The sequence below is a fragment of the Entelurus aequoreus genome, linkage group LG08, assembly GCF_033978785.1.
Source record: "Entelurus aequoreus isolate RoL-2023_Sb linkage group LG08, RoL_Eaeq_v1.1, whole genome shotgun sequence".
Classification (NCBI taxonomy): domain Eukaryota; kingdom Metazoa; phylum Chordata; class Actinopteri; order Syngnathiformes; family Syngnathidae; genus Entelurus; species Entelurus aequoreus.
The window spans coordinates 82,366,006-82,389,046 of NC_084738.1; the positions used below are offsets into that span (position 1 = coordinate 82,366,006).

General features: G+C 41.2%; 2 protein-coding genes across 7 annotated transcripts in view; one reads left to right on the plus strand and one right to left on the minus strand.

Moving 5' to 3' along the window:
- LOC133656365 (synaptic vesicle glycoprotein 2C-like) overlaps positions 1–23,041 on the minus strand; it is a 104,387-nt gene that overhangs the window by 4,293 nt on the left and 77,053 nt on the right. For 4 of the 6 annotated variants that reach the window (XM_062057431.1, XM_062057430.1, XM_062057429.1 and 1 more), the window contains one exon: positions 11,783–11,888. In XM_062057431.1, the coding sequence (XP_061913415.1) occupies positions 11,783–11,888 (106 nt within the window). Of the gene's footprint in view, positions 1–11,782; positions 11,889–18,745; positions 21,412–23,041 lie in introns of those variants that run through there. The other 2 variants (XM_062057434.1, XM_062057433.1) reach the window with 2 other exon arrangements.
- Positions 123–9,594, plus strand: LOC133656366 (proteinase-activated receptor 3). The gene is made up of 2 exons (XM_062057435.1): positions 123–589; positions 3,946–9,594. The coding sequence occupies exons 1-2, from the start codon at positions 526–528 to the stop codon at positions 5,004–5,006; spliced, it is 1,125 nt and encodes a 374-aa protein (XP_061913419.1). The 5' UTR covers positions 123–525; the 3' UTR covers positions 5,007–9,594.

A 23,041-nucleotide genomic window follows, 5' to 3' on the forward strand; every position in this document is an offset into this window, starting at 1 on the left:
TAAGGAAGAATGTTGTGAAGGAGCCTCCGCCGGGGAGTGGGACTCTCAAAACATCGCCATCACCCCATGCACCAACCCCCGGCCCCCGCCCCCGCACACTGAGCCCACATGTGAGGAGCAGCTGGACACAGAAAGGGGTCAGAACTACGGCAAAAAAAAGCTGACGAACCACAATAACAAGACCGTGTGAAGTGTCTGGAAGGGAAGGGCGCTCGTGTCGAGACAGGCTTATCGTCTCCAGGGCAGATATTTCCTCTCTACGTATGACCTCACCCCACTTGTGGTCATATTTCTGGGATAAATAACCGACTACAAGACGTCTACCAATGAAACCCTGATCAAAAGCTGACTTGCCACCTTTGAATATCATAAATAAAGCCATAAGGAAGAGGGCTCACTCGGGTCGTAAAAGCAGAGACCAACCCACACAGCAGCTTTGCACTGTTGACATTTTCCTTTTTTTTGGTGTGTGCCCGGGACGCAGAGCTGAGCAGAGGACACGCCGAGTCCAAGACGGGGGAAACTATGGGGAAATATTTATTTTTCCTGGTTTTAGTCCTCTGTCTAAGTGCCACGGTCCAGAAAAAAGGTAAGTACATTTGAAACTGAGGTCACTTTGTTTGATCCGTGGAGTCTTCAGGACGTTTCCAATGTTACGTAACGGGGAACCAGATGAATTCTCATAAGACGTTGATTCAATGTTGGATTTTGGTCAGGTTGTTTCGTTTTGGGTTTGAGGTTGATTCCAAGTGTGATTACAGATTGACAAGGTGACTACTTTGGTTGAACTACACCATAAATTGAAGAATACAATGATTATTTTTCAAAAACCTACAGAGGACGGCTGAACTGTTTCGGTGTTTCATTAAACGTTGGCATTGTTTCACTGTATGATGCAATAGTTGAATCGATCTTATTGTCAGAATAAGGCTGGAAAGTCAACGTTATTTCAATGTTAATAATATACTTGAATGGTTCGTAGGGGTGTAACGGTACACACAAATTTCGGTTCGGTACGTACCTCCGTTTAGAGGTCACGGTTCGGTTCATTTTCGGTACAGTGAGAAAACAACAAAATATACATTTTTTGGTTATTTATTTACCAAATTTGTAAACAATGGCTTTATCCTTTTAACATCGGGAACACTATAATAATTTTGCCCACGTTAATCAACATTAAACTGCCTCAAGTTGTTGCTCAGTTTAAATAAAATGACAACATTTTTCTTCTACATATAAAAAGTGCAACATTAAACAGTTTCAAGTCAACCCATCATGCTTAATTTATTACAGCATTTGGGAAGCCGGTAGTTGATTTTTTATTATGTAAATTTTATATTTTTATCAACATGTGATAGCAGGGACCCTGCCATTCAAAACTAGGCTGCTCCATTACTAATGATTAATGTAACTATAGCTGAAAATATAGTACAATAGCAATAGGAGAGACTATTCATCCCTGAACACCATGGAGTTCATGTAGGCTTTATGATGCACTTACATTATTATATCAACTATCAGAGACAGAAACTCTTCATTTAACATAATGTCCTTTTTTGCTGCTTCAACACAGCTCAATCAACACAGGGCTTTGCTGTCCGTAACACACACACACACACCGCAAAATGAGCTAACGTTACGCTAAAAGCGAATTAGCCTTCACCTCAAGCCAGGACTGCGAGCGAGCTGAGCTGCCTTTTATATTTCTAGAAGGTCAACGGGCTCATAGTGATGTTACTAGTAGTTGACTGGGAGGTGTTTATTATCATTTGGGGAGAGTCCGCTGCCTGATGCTTACCTGCTAAATGCTAAGCACTGACTACATGCGCTCTGAATACACACTGCTGATTGGCTGTTACTGCTCTGAATACGCACTGCTGATTGGCTGTTACCGCTCTGTTTGTAACCAATCAGATGGTTGTGTGGGTGGGACAATGCTGGGTGCTGTTTAGGAGACAGAGGCAGAGGCAGAAGGAAGCGGAGGCGGCTACTTAATATGTCCGTGTGGAAACTCGTTCGGTACACCTCCGAACCGAACCAAAACCCCCGTACCGAAGCGGTTCAATACAAATACACGTACCGTTACACCCCTAATGGTTCGTCAGAATTGCTCAGGAATTCGCTGTTATTTCAATGTTGATCATGACCTCAAAGTTGCTTTAGTGTCAGAATTAACAAATTCTGACACTAAAGCAACTTTGAGGTTATGATCAACATTGAAATTCTCTTTGTCTTTTTCTCCTGTCTTTGTCTCTGCGGGTGGAGGCGGGACCATTAGCATAGACACACACAGAGAGAATTTCAGGCTCGTATCGTAAACGTAAGGCAACGATAATCCAGATCACCCCCAAATTCTATCCCGTTTCTGACATTTTCTGAACGTTTTTGAGTTGGATTGATAACTAACTAACTGACAAACAAACAAACTCCAATGAGTACATAGGGTAATATTAATAATCACTAGAAAATTCCCACAAAAATGTTGATGGGCCTGCTATGTGTGCTGTGAATCTCTGGCCCAGGTTGATCGAAGCTAAAAAGCTAGTATAAAACATTATGGGAACAGTTAGCATACTTTCAAGACGGCAAAAAGTATTTCAGTTTGAATGAAATACGCTAAAACGCTACCAACAATGGTTAGCGAGCTAACAATAGCATGATGAAATAGGAAAAGTTTGTGATTTTCTAACATGGCACCAGGTATCAAATGCTATAATTATCCGGTTTTAACGAATAAAATGAGCTAAAATGCTAGCACAAAATGTTAGCATCATAACATAAGCTAGCATAAAACATTAGCATGTTATAAAGGCAACACTTAGCATACTTTCAAGACGGCAAAAAGTATCAAAATCCACAAATTTCAGTTTGAATGAAATACGCTAAAACGCTACCAACGATTGTTAGCGAGCTAACATTAGCATGATGAAATAGGAAAAGTTAGCGATTTTCTAGCATGGCACCAGGTATCAAATGCTATAATTTTCAGGTTTTAACGAATAAAATGAGCTAAAATGCTAGGATAAAACGTTAGCATCATAACATAAGCTAGCATAAAACATTAGCATGTTATAATGGGAACAATTAGCATACTTTCAAGGCGGCAAAAAGTATAAAAATCCACAAATTTCAGTTTGAATGAAATACGCTAAAACGCTACCAACAATTGTCAGCGAGCTGACATTGGCATGATGAAATAGGAAAAGTTTGCGATTTTCTAACATGGCACCAGGTATCAAATGCTATAATTTTCAGGTTTTAACGAATAAAATGAGCTAAAATGCTAGCATAAAACGTTAGCATCATAGCATAGGAAAAGTTAGCATACTTCTAACATGGCGCCAAATATCAAAAGCCATGATTTTTAGGTTAAAACTAATACAATTAGCTCAAATGCTAGCAGCAAAGGGTAGCATGCTTATGTAAGCATGCTAACATAGGAAAAGTTAGCGTCTGTAGGACGATGCCAAGTATCGAAACCCCGGATTTTTAGGTTTAAACAAATAACATTTGCAAAAAATGCTAGCATAAAACGTTAGCATCATAGCATAGGAAAAATTATCATACTTCTAACATGGCGCCAGATATCAAAAGCCATGATTTTTTAGGTTAAAACTATACAATTAGCTCAAATGCTAGCAGCAAAGGGTGGCATGCTAACATAGGAAAAGTTAGCGTGCCTGTAAGACGATGCCAAGTATCGAAACCCCGGACTTTAAGGTTTAAACAAATAAAATTAGCAAAAATAGTAGGAACAATTTTTTTGCCATGCAAGCACGTGACCAGATAAGAAGAAATACAAAGGCAGTTCTAGAATGTTCCTACACCATGTCAGGTATATATTATTATTTTTAAATGAGTAAATAAAAATAAATAGTATGATTTAGATAAGAGTTGTCAATATGAATAATTCTACGATTGCTGTGATTCTTGTTTTTGTCGCAGGCAAAAAGAAATTCAGAGCGCCTAAGAACACCTCCGAGGTTGTGGGGCCCAGAACCTTCAAAGGCCACCCGGTGGCACAAAGCCGGGTCTCACTGAACCGGACCACAGCTCCCGGTTCGCCGCTCCCCCCTCCGAAGCTGCGGTTGCTAAGCAACAGCACAGCGGGGTACCTGGACGGGACCCTGAGCACCGAGGTCCTCCCCGTGGTCTACATGCTGGTCATCATGGTGGGCGTGCCCGCCAACGTCGCCATCCTGAGCACGCTGGCCGCCAAAGTCCGCAAGGTGTCCTCGGCCATCCTCTACAGCAGCCTGGCCGTCTCCGACCTCCTCCTCCTCGTCTCGCTCTTCTTCAAGGCCCACTACCATCTCCACGGCAACCACTGGGTGCTGGGGGAGGCGGCCTGCCGGGTGGTGACGGCCTGTTTCTACGGCAACCTCTACTGCTCGGCGCACACGCTGGCCTGCATCAGCATCCAGCGCTACCTGGCTGTGGCGCACCCCTTCGTGTACAAGCGTCTCCCCAAAAAGTGCTACGCCGCCTGGACCACCTTGACCGTGTGGGTGGTGTTCGGCGCCGCCGTCCTGCCGGAGCTGCTGGTGCAGCAGAGCTTCTGGATCCCTGAGCTGGGCCGCACCACCTGCCACGACGTGCTGCCCCTGGACCTGGGCTCCCACGTCTTCCTGCTCTACTACAACCTCTTCCTCACCTTGGTGGGTCTCCTGGGACCGCTCGGGGTGACGGTTCTGTGCTACGGCCGCATCATGTGCGAGCTGCAGCGCTCGCACCTGGACTGGGCCACCTACATGAAGACCAGCTCGCTGGTCTTCGCCATCTTCCTGGCGTGCTTCACCCCCGCCGGGGTGGTGCATTTCCTCCACTACGTGCAGCTCTTTGTGGACGGGACCGAGGGCTCGTACGCCGTCTTCAACGTGGCCGTGTGCCTGTGCTGCGTGCACGCCTGCCTGGACCCCTTCCTCTTCCTGCTCATGTCCAGATCCGCAGGATCCAGTTTGTACTTCAACGCGTCCAAGCCCACAAGGTTGAGTGTGTCTTCTTGAAAAAACATTGGACTCAACTGGAGGGCGAGTGGGTATCTTGCCAACTTCCTGGGCTTGTTTTTTTGGGACCTGGCTCTGCCATCCAGGGGTATTTAGAAAGATGTCCTGGGCATGACATTAAAGTGCATCCGGCAGTGGAGGCTCCTCTATGGGGTCTTGGGGCACTAGGAGGTTAACCCCTTTACTACTGTTACCCCAGGTGGCCCTTGGCAAAGGCCTAGTACCTGACTGCCCCCTAGCCAGGGATACGGTGAAGACCTCAACGGCGGAGCAGGCGGAAGACGGTAGATGTAAGAACTACCACAACGGCTGCGATGGCGGAAGAAGGCACCCCCACATCCATGTGGGCCCAGTTATGGGGAAATAACAACTCAAGACCTCAACGGTGGAACAGGCGGAGGATGATTGCTAACCCTATGGAGCGTCACAACGGCTGGGATGGCGGTTGAAGGCTGCAGCAGAAAAGGGTCCCCAGTCGTCTTGGACTCCATGCCACTGGACCCTGACCCGGATTTGCCAAGGATCGTGTGGTGACTGTCTGTGCACCAGTCTCCCCACGTTAAACTAAGTCACGCACAGGCATCCTCCATAAAGGGATACCCCCCTACCAGGAGGACCGTCATACTCGCTTCGAGTGACCGCCGATACATACATGGGAAACTCTCATGAAGGGCTTTTTTTCGAGGTATGAGTCGATAGGATTTATTGTATTTTTTTTTTTTACATTGTCACTTGCGGTCCTTAATCTTTTCCACTGAAGGCCGGATACTGAAAAACCAAAGGATTTAGGGATACATTTTAAATTCAATTTCATATACGTATTATATACCAGTGAGAGCTGAAGATCAGGATCTTCAGCTCTCACTGGATCGGTTCGCAGCCGAGTGTGAAGCGACTGGGATGGGAATCAGCACCTCCAAGTTCAAGTCCATGGTTCTCGCCCGGGAAAGGGTGGAGTGCCATCTCCGGGTTGCGGAGGAGATCTTGCCCCAAGTGGAGGAGTTCAAGTACCTCGGAGTCTTGTTCACGAGTGAGGGAAGAGTGGATCGTGAGATCGAAAGGCGGATCGGTGCGGCGTCTTCAGTAATGCGGACGCTGTATCGATCCGTTGTGGTGAAGAAGGAGCTGAGCCGGAAGGCAAAGCTCTCAATTTACCGGCCGATCTACGTTCCCATCCTCACCTATGGTCATGAGCTTTGGGTTATGACCGAAAGGACAAGATCACGGGAATGAGTTTCCCCCACCGGGGGGCGGGTCTCTCCCTTAGAGATAGGGTGAGAAGTTCTGTCATCCGGGAGGAGCTCAGAGTAAAGCTGCTACTCCTCCAAATGGAGAGGAGACAGATGAGGTGGTTCGGGCATCTGCTCAGGGCCCGAACGCCTCCCTAGGGAGGTGTTTAGGGCACGTCCGACCGGCAGGAGACCACGGGGAAGACCCAGGACACGTTTGGAAGACTGTGTCTCCCGGCTGGCCTGGGAACGCCTCGGGATCCCCCGGGAGGAGCTGGACGAAGTGGCTGGGGAGAGGGAAGTCTGGGCTTCTCTGCTTAGGCTGCTGCCCCCGCGACCCGGCCTCGGATAAGCGGAAGAAAATGGATGGGTGGATGGATATAATATACCGTATTTTTCGGACTATAAGGCGCAATTAAAATCCTTTAATTTTCTCAAAAATCGGCTAATGTACGGAATAATTCTGGTTGTGCTTACCGACCTCGAAACTATTTTATTTGGTACATGGTGTAATGATAAGTGTGACCAGTAGATAGCAGTCACACATAAGAGATACATGTAGACTGCAATATGACGCCAGTAAACAACGCCAAAACTTGAAATGTTCCATTGGGAACATAGAACATTACACACGGCGCTCAAACATCTGTCAAAATGTTTTAGTACGACTTTGAAGCTGCACCGCTTGATGGATTGTCGGCCCATTACGGCTACCGTAGTCAGAAGTACGAGTATTACTATGCTGTGTGTATAAGGACCGCAAAATGGCACCCATTAGCAGACATATTATCTGGCATTTTGTTTTGCAATATTATGAAAAAGCAACTTTTCTTACCTTCTGGTAACTGCTGATGTGTTTTTGTGATCTGCATAAGTCCTGAAAATTTGTGCACGCCCGCTACTGTAGTCCGACAAGCTTCTTCTTTTTCACTATCTTCTTGTTATGGGACATTTCTAATATAAAGTAGTGTAAAGTTCTTACTTATATCTGTCAGTAAACTCGCCATGAAAGCGCTAAAACATACCGGTGTAGTGAGTTTTACATTATTCACCCAAGGAACTTTAGTTTTTAGAGAGTTCCGGTCGGACGTTTTTTTCACGGGACACATTTCCGGCGTTGTTGTTGCACTAGTGAGCCACGGATGAGGAGATGCTGCTCCGTTATTGATGGAAATAAAGTCTGAATGTCATTAAAACAGTTAGCTCCATCTTTTGACACTTCTTCCACTCCCGTCCTTGCACGCTACACCGCTACAACAAAGATGACGGGGAGAAGACGCTGTCGAAGGTGAGCCACGTAAATAAGACCGCCCACGAAACGGCGCGTCCTGAAGCGACTGTCAGAAAGTCAATAATAGATTTTAATAATAGATTTTATTTGTAAAAACACTTTACATTGAGCAAACAACCTCAAAGTGCTACAGTGCATTAAAAAAAATAAAAATAATAATAACAAATAAATAAAATAAAATAAAAACTAGAACTAGCGCACATATATCTAAAAAAGGCTTTTTAAAAAAAAATGTTTTTAAAGAAGGGTTTTTAAGCCTTTTTTTTAAAGCATCCACAGTCTGTGGTGCCCTCAGGTGGCCAGGGAGAGCGTTCCACAGTTCGGAGCTTTGATCTGTGAAACATCATCTATGCAACATTTTGACCAAAGAACCGCCATTACATGTTATGTAGACCACAAGGAAGTCTTTTACATTTAGAAAAAAATCATAATAATATGACCCCTTTGATGCGCCTTATGTATGAAAATAGACCTCAATAGACCCACTTATAATCCGGTGTGCCCTATAGTCCAGAAAATACGGTAATCCAGGGTTGTCCAGACTTTTACCACTGAGAAATGTTTTGATATGTTTTATTACAAAATAAATAAAAATACAATATATATAGATTTTTTTTGAACCCTTAGGGTTTTCCTCAAGTTTGGTCCTGGGGCGATGGAAGGGTCTCGGTTATAAATTTTGTATTTTTTTTTTCAACGCTTAAATTCTAGATGAACTTCAGATTTATCTGTTGATATAAAATTCTCAGGGATCCAAAAGGGCAGTCGTAAAAGTGTTAAAAATAAGTCGTGCATTTTTATTTTCTCACTTTCAATGCTTAAATCTCTAAATCAAGGTCAGATCTACCCATGGATAATATGTTTTTATTTGATGTTACGGAAAACTTTGCTTTTTATGGCAAACATTTCCCCCCCCAAAAAAATATTTCAAAGTGGAATATTTTATTGTGAAGTAACTGGAGCCTTGAACAAGTCAATAATTCATAGCAGCATTTTTGATTCATTATTATTTTTTAAATAGCCTGCATGGCAGCTTTGTGTTATTAGAGTCAACATTGCAACTTTTTCTCCTTACATTTCACCTGTTGGTTCTTTTAGTCCACTTTTTTACGCTTATGGACACCTGATTAAATGTATCTGTATTTTTTTTGGTACAAAAAGCGGCCTATGTAGCAGGCTTTTAGTTGATCTAACTTTCAGCACCATGTTTGTACTCTAGCTGACTGACGGAATGTTGGCAGGGGAACCGAGCTTTATTTTAAACATTGTAGCAAAGCCTACTTCTTTTGTCATTTACAAAGCTATGCTAAAATGAATATGGTCAGTTTACAGTATTACCTGCGATGTTAGGCCAAACTAACACAAAAAGTTGCTTTAAAAGTGTGTTTACTTTTTGTTTTGTATGCTGTGCACTGATACAACTAATAAATGAAAGTTTTAACATGTTAATTATTAGTGATTTATTTTGCTGCTTTATGTTGTCATTCAACGTTTATTATTTGAATAAAGTCTTAATAACTGTCTGTAATCTTCTGGTCACATTCTTCCTAAATTACATCTGGTTGGCACTGACGGAATCTCGCCGGTCCTACCACGTAAAAGCCAATGGTGCCATGTGTATGGTGCCTCACTGTTGGGGCGTGACGTCACTCAACAGGAGTTTACAAGCGAATATGTACGTAATAATTTGATAGCGGTGTCTATTGAAAAATGCTACCTAAAGTTTTGAAACGCAGATTTGGACCTCAAGTAACGCTCCCACTGTAGAATGGCTAATATTTCCTCATTTAAGTGATATAGAGGTAGCACATTCTGACATGTTTAGTCACGCTTTCACTACCGCTCGGTAGTCAGCCACGACTCTTATTGCCGTAGTTCCTCGGTGCACATGCAAGCTTTGTTTTCACAGAAATTGCTATTCTTATTTAAAACGTGATGAAATCCAAAATGTTAGGCTACCGATATTGGTGTCAATGTGAACTACATGCTTACTGTTCATAAGAGACTATGAAATACAAAACCCAAAAGCAGTGAAGTTGGCACGTCCTGTAAATGGTAAATAAAAACAGAATACAATGATTTGCTAATCCTTTTCAACTTATATTCAATTGAATAGACTGCAAAGACAAAATATTTAATGTTCACACTGAGAAACTTCTTTTTTTTTTGCAAATAATCATGAACTTAGAATTTAATGGCAGTAACACATTGCAAAAAAGTTGTCACAGGGGCATGTTCACCACTGTGTTACATGGCCTTTCCTTTTAACAACACTCAGTAAAGGTTTGGGAACTGAGGAGACACCTTTTTGAAGCTTTTCAGGTGGAATTCTTTCCCATTCTTGCTTGATGTACAGCTTAAGTTGTTCAACAGTCCGGGGGTCTCCGTTGTGCTATTTTAGGCTTCATAATGCGCCACACATTTTCAATGGGAGACAGGTCTGGACTACAGGCAGGCCAGTCTAGTACCCGCACTCTTTTACTATGAAGCCATGTTGATGTAACATGTGGCTTGGCATTTTCTTGCTGAAATAAGCAGGGGCGTCCATGATAATGTTGCTTGGGTGGCAACATATGTTGCTCCAAAACCTGTATGTACCTTTCAGCATTAATGATGCATTCAAAGATGTGTAAGTTACCCATGTCTTGGTCACTAATACACCCCCATACCATCACAGATGCTGGCTTTTACACTTTGTGCCTAGAACAATCCGGATGGTTCTTTTCCTCTTTGGACAACGTCCACAGTTTCCAAAAACTATTTGAAATGTGGACTCGTCAGACCACAGAACACTTTGCCACTTTGCATCAGTCCATCTTAGATGATCTTGGGCCCAGCGAAGCCAGGGGTGTTTCTGGGTGTTGTTGATAAATGGCTTTCGCTTCGCATAGTAGAGTTTTAACTTGCACTTACAGATGTAGCGACAAACTATAGTTACTGACAGGGATTTTCTGAAGTGTTCCTGAGCCCATGTGGTGATATCCTTTACACACTGATGTCAGTTTTTGATGCAGTACCGCCTAAAGGGATCCAAGGTCCGTAATATCATCGCTTACGTGCAGTGATTTCTCCAGATTTTTTTAACCTTTTGATGATATTACGGAGCGTAGATGGTGAAATCCCTAAATTCCTTGCAATAGCTGGTTGAGAAATGTTGTTCTTAAACAATTTGCTCAGGCATTTGTTGACAAAGTGGTGACCCTCGCCCCGTCCTTGTTTGTGAATGACTGAGGATTTCATGGAAGCTGCTTTTATACCCAATCACGGCACCCACCTGTTCCCAATTAGCCTGTTCACCTGTGGGATGTTCCAAATAAGCGTTTGATGAGCATTCCTCAACTTTCTCAGTCTTTTTTTGCCACTTGTGCCAGCTTTTTTGAAACATGTTGCAGGCATCAAATTCCAAATGAGCTAATATTTGCAAAAATAACAAGATTTTACCAGTTGGAACATTAAATATCTTGTCTTTGCAGTCTATTCAATTGACTATAGGTTGGAAATGATTTTGAAATCATTGTATTTTGTTTTTATTTACCATTTACACAACGTGACAACTTCACTGATGTTGTACATTTGCTTTGCTATTGACATGCTACTGATTTCAACGCCTTTAAATCTGTTAATGAAAACTACAACTAAGATGCACGTTACAATCAAACAGCGTGCGTATGCTCAGTAGCGTTAGGTAACTCATTTTGACTGGTACCTCATTTCGATAGCACTTGGCGATCACTCCAGCAGCACTGAGAGCGGACTCAGCCAAACCACCACTAGATAAGGTTGCAATTTTTAATGCAGACAAAGAAATTGACTCAAAAAAACGCTCCAACGTGAGTAAAGTAAGGCTATACCTTTCCAAAAAATATGCAAGCTTGATGCTAATATACATTGGCCTTGCCATTAAATAATTACAATATTTACAGTATCAACACTTTTTAGGGTGCAACAAAAGACAAAAAACACACCGTAAATTATACGCTACTGTCATCTAACGTCTTGGACTTAAAACTGTTTAAAATAATTTAATGGCATACTTTAAAATTCTATGGTAATTGCAGTTGTCATGATAACATTTTATTAAATATTTAAAAACTAATAATATTTATTAACACACACAAAAGTACCAAAAAATGGGTACCGTATCAGTTCAAAGGTGAACGGTAGCCATCCCTATTTGTAACAAGTGTTTCCCAACTATAACATGTCTTTAGGGGTTCTATGAAAAAGTGGATTTTTATGAGGCTCATGTCACTTACTTGACATAAAGATAGCTCGTTAGCTTCTCCCCTCGGTGATGACGTCGGAATTTCCTGGGCTTCCTGTGACAGGAAGCGGCGAGACACGCCTGCAATCACAAAAGAACTGGGGAAACAGTTTCTTCCTGAGAATTAGGAAAAAACATGTATTTTAGAAGAAAACTGAAAAAAAACAAAAAAACATACTAGAACTAAGTGTTGGGATTTACAAAACACAAAACCAGTGAAGTTGGCACGTTGTCCATCCATCCATCCATTTTCTACCGCTTGTCCCATTCGAGGTCTAAATGGTAAATAAAAACAGAATACAATGATTTGCTAATCCTTTTCAACTTATATTCAATTGAATAAACTGCAAAGACAAGATATTTCATGTTGGAACTGGTAAACTTTGTTATTGTTTGCAAATATTCGGTCATTTGGAATTTGATGCCTGCAACATGTTTCAAAAAAAGCTGGTACAAATGGCAAAAAGGACTGAGAAAGTTGAGGAATGCTCATCAAACACTTATTTGGAACATCCCACAGGTGAACAGGCTAATTGGGAACAGGTGGGTGCCATGATTGGGTATAATTAAATGCTCAGTCATTCACAAACAAGGATGGGGCGAGGGTCACCACTTTGTCAACAAATACGTGAGCAAATTGTTTAAGAACAACATTTCTCAACCAGCTATTGCAAGGAATTTAGGGATTTCACCATCTACGGTCCGTAATATCATCAAAAGGTTCAAAGAATCTGGAGAAATCACTGCACGTAAGCGATGATATTACGGACCTTTGATCCTTCAGGCGGTACTGCATCAAAAACAGACAGTGTGTAAAGGATATCACCACATGGGCCCAGGAACACTTAAAAAAAAACCACTGTCAGTAACTACAGTTTGTCGCTACATCTGTAAGTGCAAGTTAAAACTCTACTATGCAAAGCCAAAGCCATTTATCAACAACACCCAGAAACGCCGCCGGCTTCGCTGGGCAGGGGCTCATCTAAGATGGACTGATGCAAAGTGGAAAAGTGTTTTGTGGTCTGACGAGTCCACATTTCAAATAGTTTTTGGAAACTGTGGACGTCGTGTCCTCCGGACCAAAGAGGAAAAGAACCATCCGGACGGTTATAGGTGCAAAGTGTAAAAGCCAGCATCTGTGATGGTATGGGGGTGTATTAGTGCCCAAGACATGGGTAACTTACACATCTGTGAAGGCACCATTAATGCTGAAAGGTACATACAGGTTTTGGAGCAACACATGTTGCCATCCAAGCAACGTTATCATGGACGCCCCTGCTTGTTTCAGCAAGACAATGCCAAGCCACGTGTTACAACAGCGTGGCTTCATAGTAAAAGAGTGCGGGTACTAGACTGGCCTGCCTGTAGTCCAGACCTGTCTCCCATTGAAAATGTGTGGCGCATTATGAAGCTTAAAATACCACAACGGAGACCCCCGGACTGTTGAACAACTTAAGCTGTACATCAAGCAAGAATGGGAAGGAATTCCACCTGAAAAGCTTCAAAAAGGTGTCTCCTCAGTTCCCAAATGTTTACTGAGTGTCGTTAAAAGGAAAGGCCATGTAACACAGTGGTAAAAATGCCCCTGTGACAACTTTTTTGCAATGAGTTGCTGCCATTAAATTCTAAAAAAAATGAAGTTTCCCAGTCTATTCAATTGAATATAAGTTGAAAAGGATTAGCAAATCATTGTATTCTGTTTTTATTTACCATTTACACAACGTGACAACTTCACTGCTTTTGTGTTTACTCTTCTTTGTTAAAACAGTTTTTCTTACCTTTGGTGAAGATAGACCTGATCATTCAACTTTTGGTCATAAAAAACATCAGAAAAGTCAACACCACCACCTGCTGGCCAGAATGCATGCAGCCATATTTGGGCTATAGAAGGACAAAAAAAGCCCCGAAAGATGTTCAAATGAGACATTTTATTAACACCAGAGTGATCCATCCAAGCTTTTCTTATTAAAAATAAGTCACCCACTAGCAACACACCACGCGTGTGCGCGTCCTTCAAGCTGGCATCACACGTGTTGGCGGCCGAGGAGGAGGAGGAGGGAGAAGAGCGGGGATGCAAAGAGGAAGAGGACCGATCACAGACGACAAGAGGGACTTTAGTAACAAACATGCAGGCTTGAATACAAACGGAACAGACGGGGAAATGACGTCAAAGTTGGATTGGGTCAGTTCACTCAAATATGTGTGCAGAAACTTCCCAGAACCATAAAAATACACACATTCTCTTCCAATTATATTGGACAATTCTTGGGGAGGGAAAAAAGACAAGAGATTGTAATGTTTTGAGAATATTTTGGGATTTTGGGATCAACGTTTTAAGTCTTCTTTGGGACATTTTTAAGAGCCTTTGTATTTTATCTAAATGAGAACCCCACTTGTTTTGTTATTTTGCCTATCATTCACGATCCCTATGTAAGACAAAAACAAGTTGTTAGAATAATTGTTTGTAAGTTATCACAAAAAACTTTGCGTTGAAATGAGTTCCTAGGAAGACGACAACAGATGTTTTTGAAACCTACCAAGAAGAAGGCTGGTAAAACTCCACTGTGTAAGGGGGAAAGCCACATTAAGGCTTTTCTGTTTTCTCTCATGTATGGTAATCAACAGAAAGATATTGTTCTAACCCAAGGACTTCAAAGCGGACAGATGGCAGGATCTGCCCAATTTCCAGACAAACTCTTTTTGAACTATTTTATGGAACTCTTTTTGAAGTATTGTACGAACTCTTTTTGAACTATTTTATGGAACTCTTGCTGAGATATTGTACAACAGTGGTCCCCAACCTTTTTGTACTTGCAGACCGGTCAACGCTTGAAAATTTATCCCACGGACCGGGGGGGGGGTAGTAAAAAATTTTTAATTTTTTTTTCCCTCGTAAAGAAATACAATCATGTTTGCTTACGGACTGTATCCCTGCAGACTGTATTGATTTATATTCATATATAATGTATATATTGTGTTTCTTATGTTGATTTCATTAAAAAAAATAAAAATAAAAATAAAATAAATTTTTTTTTTTTTTTTTTTGTGCGGCCGCGGCCCGGTACCAATCGGTCCACGGACCGGTACCGGGCCGCGGCCCGGTGGTTGGGGACCACTGCTGTACAAGAGTACAGTGTGTCCAGACGTGTCTCCTCAATTGAGTCCAAATTGAATTCTGTCTCTGTTTAATTCTTTGCCTCTTGTCTTGTTTAATAGATGTCATCAGTGTTTGAACCTGACACAAGTTTTTTTCTTTTTTAAATGCGTTTTAAGTCATAAAATAAGGCAAGTATTATAAGTAACAATGCAGCTAATGGGAGTACTCTATTGCGCTCATAAAGCCATCTAAAAAAAAATCCAACAATTTTCACTATATTGACATATTGAGCTGCTGCATCGCCTCTGAGTTGGTGAAAGTTCATTCTAGACTAGAATTCCAGGAGGAATTGCATGTGAATGCTATACACGCAACTGGAATGCTGGAATGTCTGGGGTAAGTGGAGTGTGTGGACGTTGGAACGGTTCCGATCGGATGACAAATGTGGCATATGGCGAGGTTTGTACATCGCCCGTTCATTTTCACAGGGTAAAAAATGTTGGTCATTCTGGCTATTACGGGAATTTTTGAACACAAATAAGAATTCCTATTTTTCTCATTCAAAATGAATTGGCCATTTTTCAAACTTGCACCATTTCCAAATTTTTCAACCGATTCAAACCATTCCACCTTCAACACATTCCACCATTCTGGAAATTCAAACTACCCTTTTTCTAGTTAAAAAAAATTCCAGGATTTTCCAGAATTCCTAGTTTTCCAAAGCCCTATTTCCACCCTTTTGTCTGGCGATTACTTCTCCCACATTTTTCAACCCATTTAAACCATTCTACCGTCAAAACATGCCTCTTAATCAGGACAAAAAACGAAGTTGCTTTTTGAACTGGAAACATTTCTGCTTTTCCCGAAATTCCAGGAATTCCGTAATACCATTTCTCAATTCAACATGTTACTACTTTAACATTTCTCGACCGATTAGAAAAATTCCAACACCAATCATTTCAACTCATTCAGACCATTCGAGTTGTTTACCATTTTCCCAAAAATTCCCGCTTTTCCCAAAGTATTTTGGAAATTCTCATTGAAATCAATGGGACATTCATCAAAGTTCCACAACTCCCACATTTTTCATCCGATTCAAACCGTTCCAACTTCAAACTGTTCAGCCTAAACTATTCCAAAAATTCCCAGATTTCCCAGAATTTCAGGTTTTCTGGGACATTTTTCTCATTCAAAATGAATTGGCCATTTTTCAAACTTCCACCATTTCCACATTTTTCAACCGATTCAAACCATTCCACCTTCAACACATTCCACCATTCTGGAAATTCCAACTACCCTTTTTCGAAGTTCAAAAAAAATTCCAGGATTTTCCAGAATTCCTGGTTTTCCAAAGCCCTATTTCCACCCTTTTGTCTGGCGACTACACCTCCCACATTTTATAACCCACTTCAACCGTTCCACTGTCAAAACATTCCTCTTAATCAGGACAAAAAACAAAGGTTTTTTTTAACTGGAAAAATTCCAACTTTTCCAGGAATTCCGTAATACCATTTCTCAATTCAACATGTTACTACTTCAACATTTCTCGACCAATTGGAAAAATTCCAACACCAACCATTTCAACTCATTCAGACCATTCAAGTTTTTTACAATTTTTCCAAAAATTCCCGCTTTTCCCGAAATTCCCAAATTTTGGGGGGAAATTCCCATTGAAATAAATGGGACATTCTTCAAAGTTCCACAACTCTCACATTTTTCATCCGATTCAAACTGTTCCAACTTCAAAATATCCAGGCTGTTTGGGAATTGTGTGCTCTACTTCAACAATTCTTAAAAAAAAATCCAGGATTTCAGTTCAACTTCAGCATTGGAGCCTCATCTAGTTTACAATTTAGAATGCATAAAACAAAGAAAGGATGAGTTCTTGTCTTACAGAAGGATTTTCAATGATAGGCAAAATAAAATATGAGTGCAGTTCCTCTTTTAGTTTCCTTTTTCTAGTCCAGTTGCCAGTCGGGGGAAAATTGCCAATGCTAAATTTGCACGTGGATACAAAAATGACTCCCAAACAAATCGAATCGGTTCTCATTGTCCTCGTCACATCTCTATAATAGTGTTATTGCAGTTGAAACGAACACTTAATTTTTATTGAAATTGGAGGAAAAGACGAACAATTTGTGTAATTTAGAACAAAATGCCCAGAGGTGATGTTCCACCTTTAGAAGTTCCACCGTACTTTCTAGTCAAACGGGTGTCTTACAACCGTCACGGCAATTTGGGTGAACTGGCCCTTTAAAAATGGCTTCTCATCTTATCAGAATGCAGACATGAGCAGAGGCTTTGACAAAGTAAGCACATCTCCCAGCCAAGTCTGGGAGGAGACGGAGAGAGAGGCACCACATTAGAGAGCTTTTTTTTCTCAGCGGGACGAGACAATAAGACGAAGAAAGAGACACAATCCGGGAAGTGAGGTGAGACAGAAGACAGAGCGTCTTTCAACACAACACGGACACGAGGGGGAAGCGGTAAAGAGCAGAAAATGTAAACTTTTTTTTTCACTGTACTGCTGAATTCTCAATATTCCGTACTGTCTTTTTTTTAAAAGTCTCAATATATGGCCTTGTTATTCTTGCAAAAGGGTTTAAAGGTCACGTTTGGAATGTAGATGGCAGAGGTTTTTTCATACATGGACGCTACAAAGTGGTCGCGCAAGGAATTTAGTAGGAAACACTCTTCGATGAGCTTCGAGAAGTAGTCACAGGTGTGTTTGAAGCTCATGGAGAGAATGCCAAGAGTGTACAAAGCGTGGCTATTTTGAAGAAACGAGAATATAAAACATTTTTTCGGTTATTTCACCTTTTTTTCTTAAGTACGTAACTCCACATGTGTTCATTCATAGTTTTGATGTGACAATCTACAATGTAAATAGTCATGAAAAATAAAGAAAACACATTGAAATGAGGTGTGTCCAAACTTTTTGGCCTGTACTGTACGTCATACTTGCCAACCCTCACGATTTTCCTGGGAGACTCCCGAATTTCAGTGCCCCTCCCGAAAATCTCCCGGGGCAACCATTCTCCCGATTTCCACCTGTACAACAATATTGGGGGCGTGCCTTTAGCGTCCTCTCTCACCTGAAAAGGAGACTATTATATATGTCTCCGTTATCCATAGGTTTATCTATAATAAGCCATAAAGTAGGCAGGCACGGAGCTATTTCTCAGCGTGTGTTTATTCCAGCCGGCACGTTCACACACTGACGCACAACATCCGGATTCCCATCATGCATTGCTTCAAAACTACGGAAAGTAGTAATGTCCAAAAACATAACAGAGGCGAAGCGGAAGAACGAAGAAGAGACATGGCGGCGACTGAGTAAGAAGAAGAAGTACGCTTGCAAGTTCCAAAATGATTGGAGAAAATAATTTCAGTTCATCCAGGACAGCTCGAAGGGGAAGTGGTATGCTGCCTGCACATTTTGTAGATCACACTTCTACGTGTGTGTATATGTGTAAATAAATAAACACTGAAATTCAAGTATTTCTTTTATTATATATATATATATATATATATATATATATATATATATATATATATATATATATATATATATATATATATATATATATATATATATATATATATATATATATATATGTATAATGAAATAAATATATATATTAAGCTAGAATTCACTGAAAGTCAAGTATTTATTTTATTTATATATAAGAAATACTTGAATTTCAGTGAATTCAAGTCAAGTATTTATTTTATATATATATATATATACATATATATATATAATAAATACTTGAATTTCAGTGAATTCTAGCTATAAATATCTCCTCCCCACTTAACCCCGCCCACCTCAACCCCCCAACCCCCCATCTCCCGAATTCGGAGGTCTCAAGGTTGGCAAGTATGCTGTACGTCCAAATGCCAAATATCGGCACTATCCTGGCCGATAATCGGTCGATCTCTACTGTTAACCTTACTTTTGGCTTTTTGCTTTGATTTTAAAAAGTCATACATTTTACTTTTTGAAACCGATACCGATAATTTTGAAACCGATACCGATAATTTCCGATATTACAAGAGTGGAGCACCGGGTGGCTATTTTGAAGAAACGAGAATATCACACATGTTTTTCAGTTATTTCACCTTTTAAGTACATAACTCCACATGTGTTCATTCATAGTTTTGATGTGACAATCTACAATGTAAATAGTCATGAAAATAAAGAAAACACATTGAAATGAGAAGGTGTGTCCAAAATTTTGGCCTCTACTGTACGTCCAAATGCCAAATATCGGCACTATCCTGGCCGATAATCGGTCGATCTCTACTGTTAACCTTATTTTTGGCTTTTTTGCATGAAATCCTACTAAATTCCCATGACAACAAGGCTGCACAAATAAATAAATACACACGCCGACAAAGCAAAAAAACAAACAATGTATCGCCAAATCTATTTCTTTTTATACAGAAAAGGTGCTTGTTTTTTGTATACAAAGAAAAAATGGGTTTCCCCTGCAGATACTGTACATGCTTTCCATTGGACGAGCGCGTAAACACGTATAAATAATATAGACTTGTCACAGTATTTGGCGCGTGCAAAGTACAGGAAGTGAGGCTTCCGCGGCCGCTCGCTTGCTTAAGAGGAAATCCCGCTGTCGAAGGTAAAGCTACAGCTCAGTGTCGGCTTGAAAAACGTAGTTAAAAAGCAGCTTTAGGTGTGAGGCGGCCATCATTAACGCAAGCTTGTTTTAAACCCCACATCAGAAAAGGGCTGCCGCTTTGATGTGTAAAAATTAGAGATGTCCGATAATGGCTTTTTTGCCGATATCCCGATATCGTCCAACTCTTAATTACCGATTCCGATATCAACTGATACCGATATATACAGTGGTGGAATTAACACATTATTATGCCTAATTTTGTTGTGATGCCCCGCTGGATGCATTAAACAATGTAACAAGGTTTTCCAAAATAAATCAACTCAAGTTATGGAAAAAAAAAATGCCCACATGGCACTGCCACATTTATTATTGAAGTCACAAAGTGCATTATTTATTGGACATGCCTCAAAACAGCAGCTCGGAATTTGGGACATGCTCTCCCTGAGAGAGCATGAGGAGGATGAGGTGGGCGGGGTTGGGGTGTATATTGTAGCGTCCCGGAAGAGTTAGTGCTGCAAGGGTGTTAGAATAATTGTTTGTAAGTTATCACAAAAAACTTTGTGTTGAAATGAGTTCCTAGCAAGACGACAAAAGCTGTCTTTGAAACCTACCAAGAAGAAGGCTGGTAAAACTCCACTGTGTAAGGGGGAAAGCCACATGAAGGGTTTTCTGTTTTCTCTCATGTATGGTAATCAACAGAAAGATATTGTTCTAACCCAAGGACTTCAAAGCGGACATGGCAGGATCTGCCCAATTTCCAGACAAACTCTTTTTGAACTTTTTTATGGACCGCTTTTTGAAGTATTTTACGAACTCTTTTTGAACTGACCTTTTCTGTGAATTGTTTACGACCTTTTCTGTGAACTTTTTGCGACCTTTGTCCTTTGGAAACAGCCGTGGCCATGTGGTCGGTCCAAAATAAAAGAAGGAGGCATACAATCTTTTGGCAGAGCGTGCTGGAGATTGTAGAAGGATACAATGTCCGGGCGACTCTCCTCAATATATTGAGTCCAAATTTAATTTTGTCTCTGTTTAATTCTTTGCCTCTTGTCTTGTTTAATAGATGTCATCAGTGTTTGAACCTGACAAAGGGGTTCTGGGTATTTGTTCTGTTGTGTTTATGTTGTGTTACGGTGCGGATGTTCTCCCGAAATGTGTTTGTCATTCTTGTTTGGTGTGGGTTCACAGTGTGGCGCATATTTGTAACGGTGTTAAAGTTGTTTATACGGTCACCCTCAGTGTGACCTATATGGCTGTTGACCAAGTATGCTTGCATTCACTTGTGTGTGTGAAAAGCCGTAGATATTATGTGATTGGGCCGGCATACAAAGGCAGTGCCTTTAAGGTTTATTGGCGCTCTGTACTTCTCCCTACGTCCGTGTACACAGCGGCGTTTTAAAAAGTCATACATTTTACTTTTTGAAACCGATACCGATAATATCCGATATTACATTTTAAAGCATTTATCGGCCGATAAATAAATAAATAAAAAAACACTTTTTTATCCAACTATGTAACGCGGCACAGAAGCGGAACGAAAGGATGCGATGCAACTTTGAAGGGAACAGGGAGACCTAACCCAAATGAATCGCCGTTTCCTTCAAACCATGTGAAGTTGCAACCTTTTTCTGAATAAGGAGGGTGCGGCGGCGGTCAGGTAAAGTCGTTTGCGCGGGCCTGGTAAACGACGCACTCAGCTTTCACATGAGGACGTTGGCCCGGGTGTCCGGCAGCCGCAGGGCCACCAGGCCGCCGCCCACCAACACGCACGACGCCAGCAGGATGGGGATGGCCTTCGTGATGCCCACCAGCGAGCCAAAGATCAGGTTGCCCAGGACGGCCGACAGCTTGCACATGGCGTTGCAGAAGCCGAAGCCGGTGCCTCTACAAAAGGAGAAACATTTAATTATTTTGGACAACTGCTCCAAATATTAGCTAGAGAGAGGTTCAAAATATTAGGAACAGCTCAATACTGTTTGGATAGGGAAAACACTAACCTTATGCTGTATTTCACTTTGAAGTGGAGTGATAATTAGTTTTTTGTCGACACCTAGTGGTCACAATAATTTATTACATTATATTTATAAGTTAAATCGGGCCTGGGCAATTATTTTGCCCCGGGGGGGCCAAATATAGAAAAAAAAAAGTGTCTGGCAGCCTGTATATCTATTTTTAGGAACTAGTGTTGTCCCGATACCAATATTGGTACCGGTACCAAAATGTTTTTCGATAATTTTTGGTACTTTTCGATACTTTTCTAAATAAAGGGGACCACAAAAAATTGCATTATTGGTAGAGATGTCCGATAATATAGGACTGCTGATATTATCGGCCGATAAATGCTTTGAAATGTAATATCGGAAATTATCGGTATCGGTTTCAAAAAGTAAAATGGATGACTTTTTAAATCGCCGCTGTGTACACGGACGCAGGAAGTACAGAGCGCCAATAAACCTTAAAGGCACTGCCTTTGCATGCTGGCCCAGTCAAAAAATATCTACGGCTTTTCACACACACAAGTGAATGCAACGTATACTTGATCAACAGCCATACAGGTCACACTGAGGGTGGCCGTATAAACAACTTTAACACTGTTACAAATATGCGCCACACTTTGAACCCACACCAAACAAGAATGACAAACACATTTCGGGAGAACATCCGCACCGTAACACGACATAAACACAGCAGAACAAATACCCAGAACCCCTTGCAGCACTAACTCTTCCAGGAACGCTACAATATACACCTCCCCACCCCCACCCCCAACCTCGCCCACCTCAACCTCCTCATGCTCTCTCGGGGAGAACATGTCCCAAATTCCAAGCTGCTGTTTTGAGGCATGTTAAAAAAAATATTGCACTTTGTGACTTCAATAATAAATATGGCAGTGCCATGTTGGCATTTTTTTTCCATAACTTGAGTTGATTTATTTTGGAAAACCTTGTTACATTGTTTAATGCATCCAGCGGGGCATCACAACAACATTAGGCATAATAATGTGTTATTTCCACCACTGTATATATCGGTATCGGTTGATATCGGAATCTGTAATTAAGAGTTGGACAATATTGGAATATCGGCAAAAAAGCCATTATCGGACATCTCTAGTATTTCCCACAGTTGTAGTGGGTATCAGGATTATCTCAGGGAGAGCATGTCCCAAATTCCAAGCTGCTGTTTTGAGGCATGTTAAAAAAAATAATGCACTTTGTGACTTCAATAATAAATATGGCAGTGCCATGTTGGCATTTTTTTCCATAACTTGAGTTGAAGTTGTTCTCTTATTTTGGAAAACCTTGTTACTTTGTTTAATGCATCCAGCGGGGCATCACAACAAAATTAGGCATAATGTGTTAATTCCACAACTGTATATATCGGTATCGGTTGATATTGGAATCGGTAATTAAGAGTTGGACAATATCGGCCATTATCGATATCAGGTGGGGACCCTCCTACTATTAGATGTCATGATACTGTGCACGTGACGTGGAAACAGGCCCGACTGGTCCCA

Excerpts from the sequence above, each read along its gene's own strand:
- LOC133656366 (XM_062057435.1), top strand. The coding sequence starts at position 526 with ATGGGGAAATATTTATTTTTCCTGGTTTTAGTCCTCTGTCTAAGTGCC. Across the intron at positions 590-3,945 it reads TGCCACGGTCCAGAAAAAAG|GCAAAAAGAAATTCAGAGCG; the intron begins GTAAGTACATTT and ends TTTTTGTCGCAG.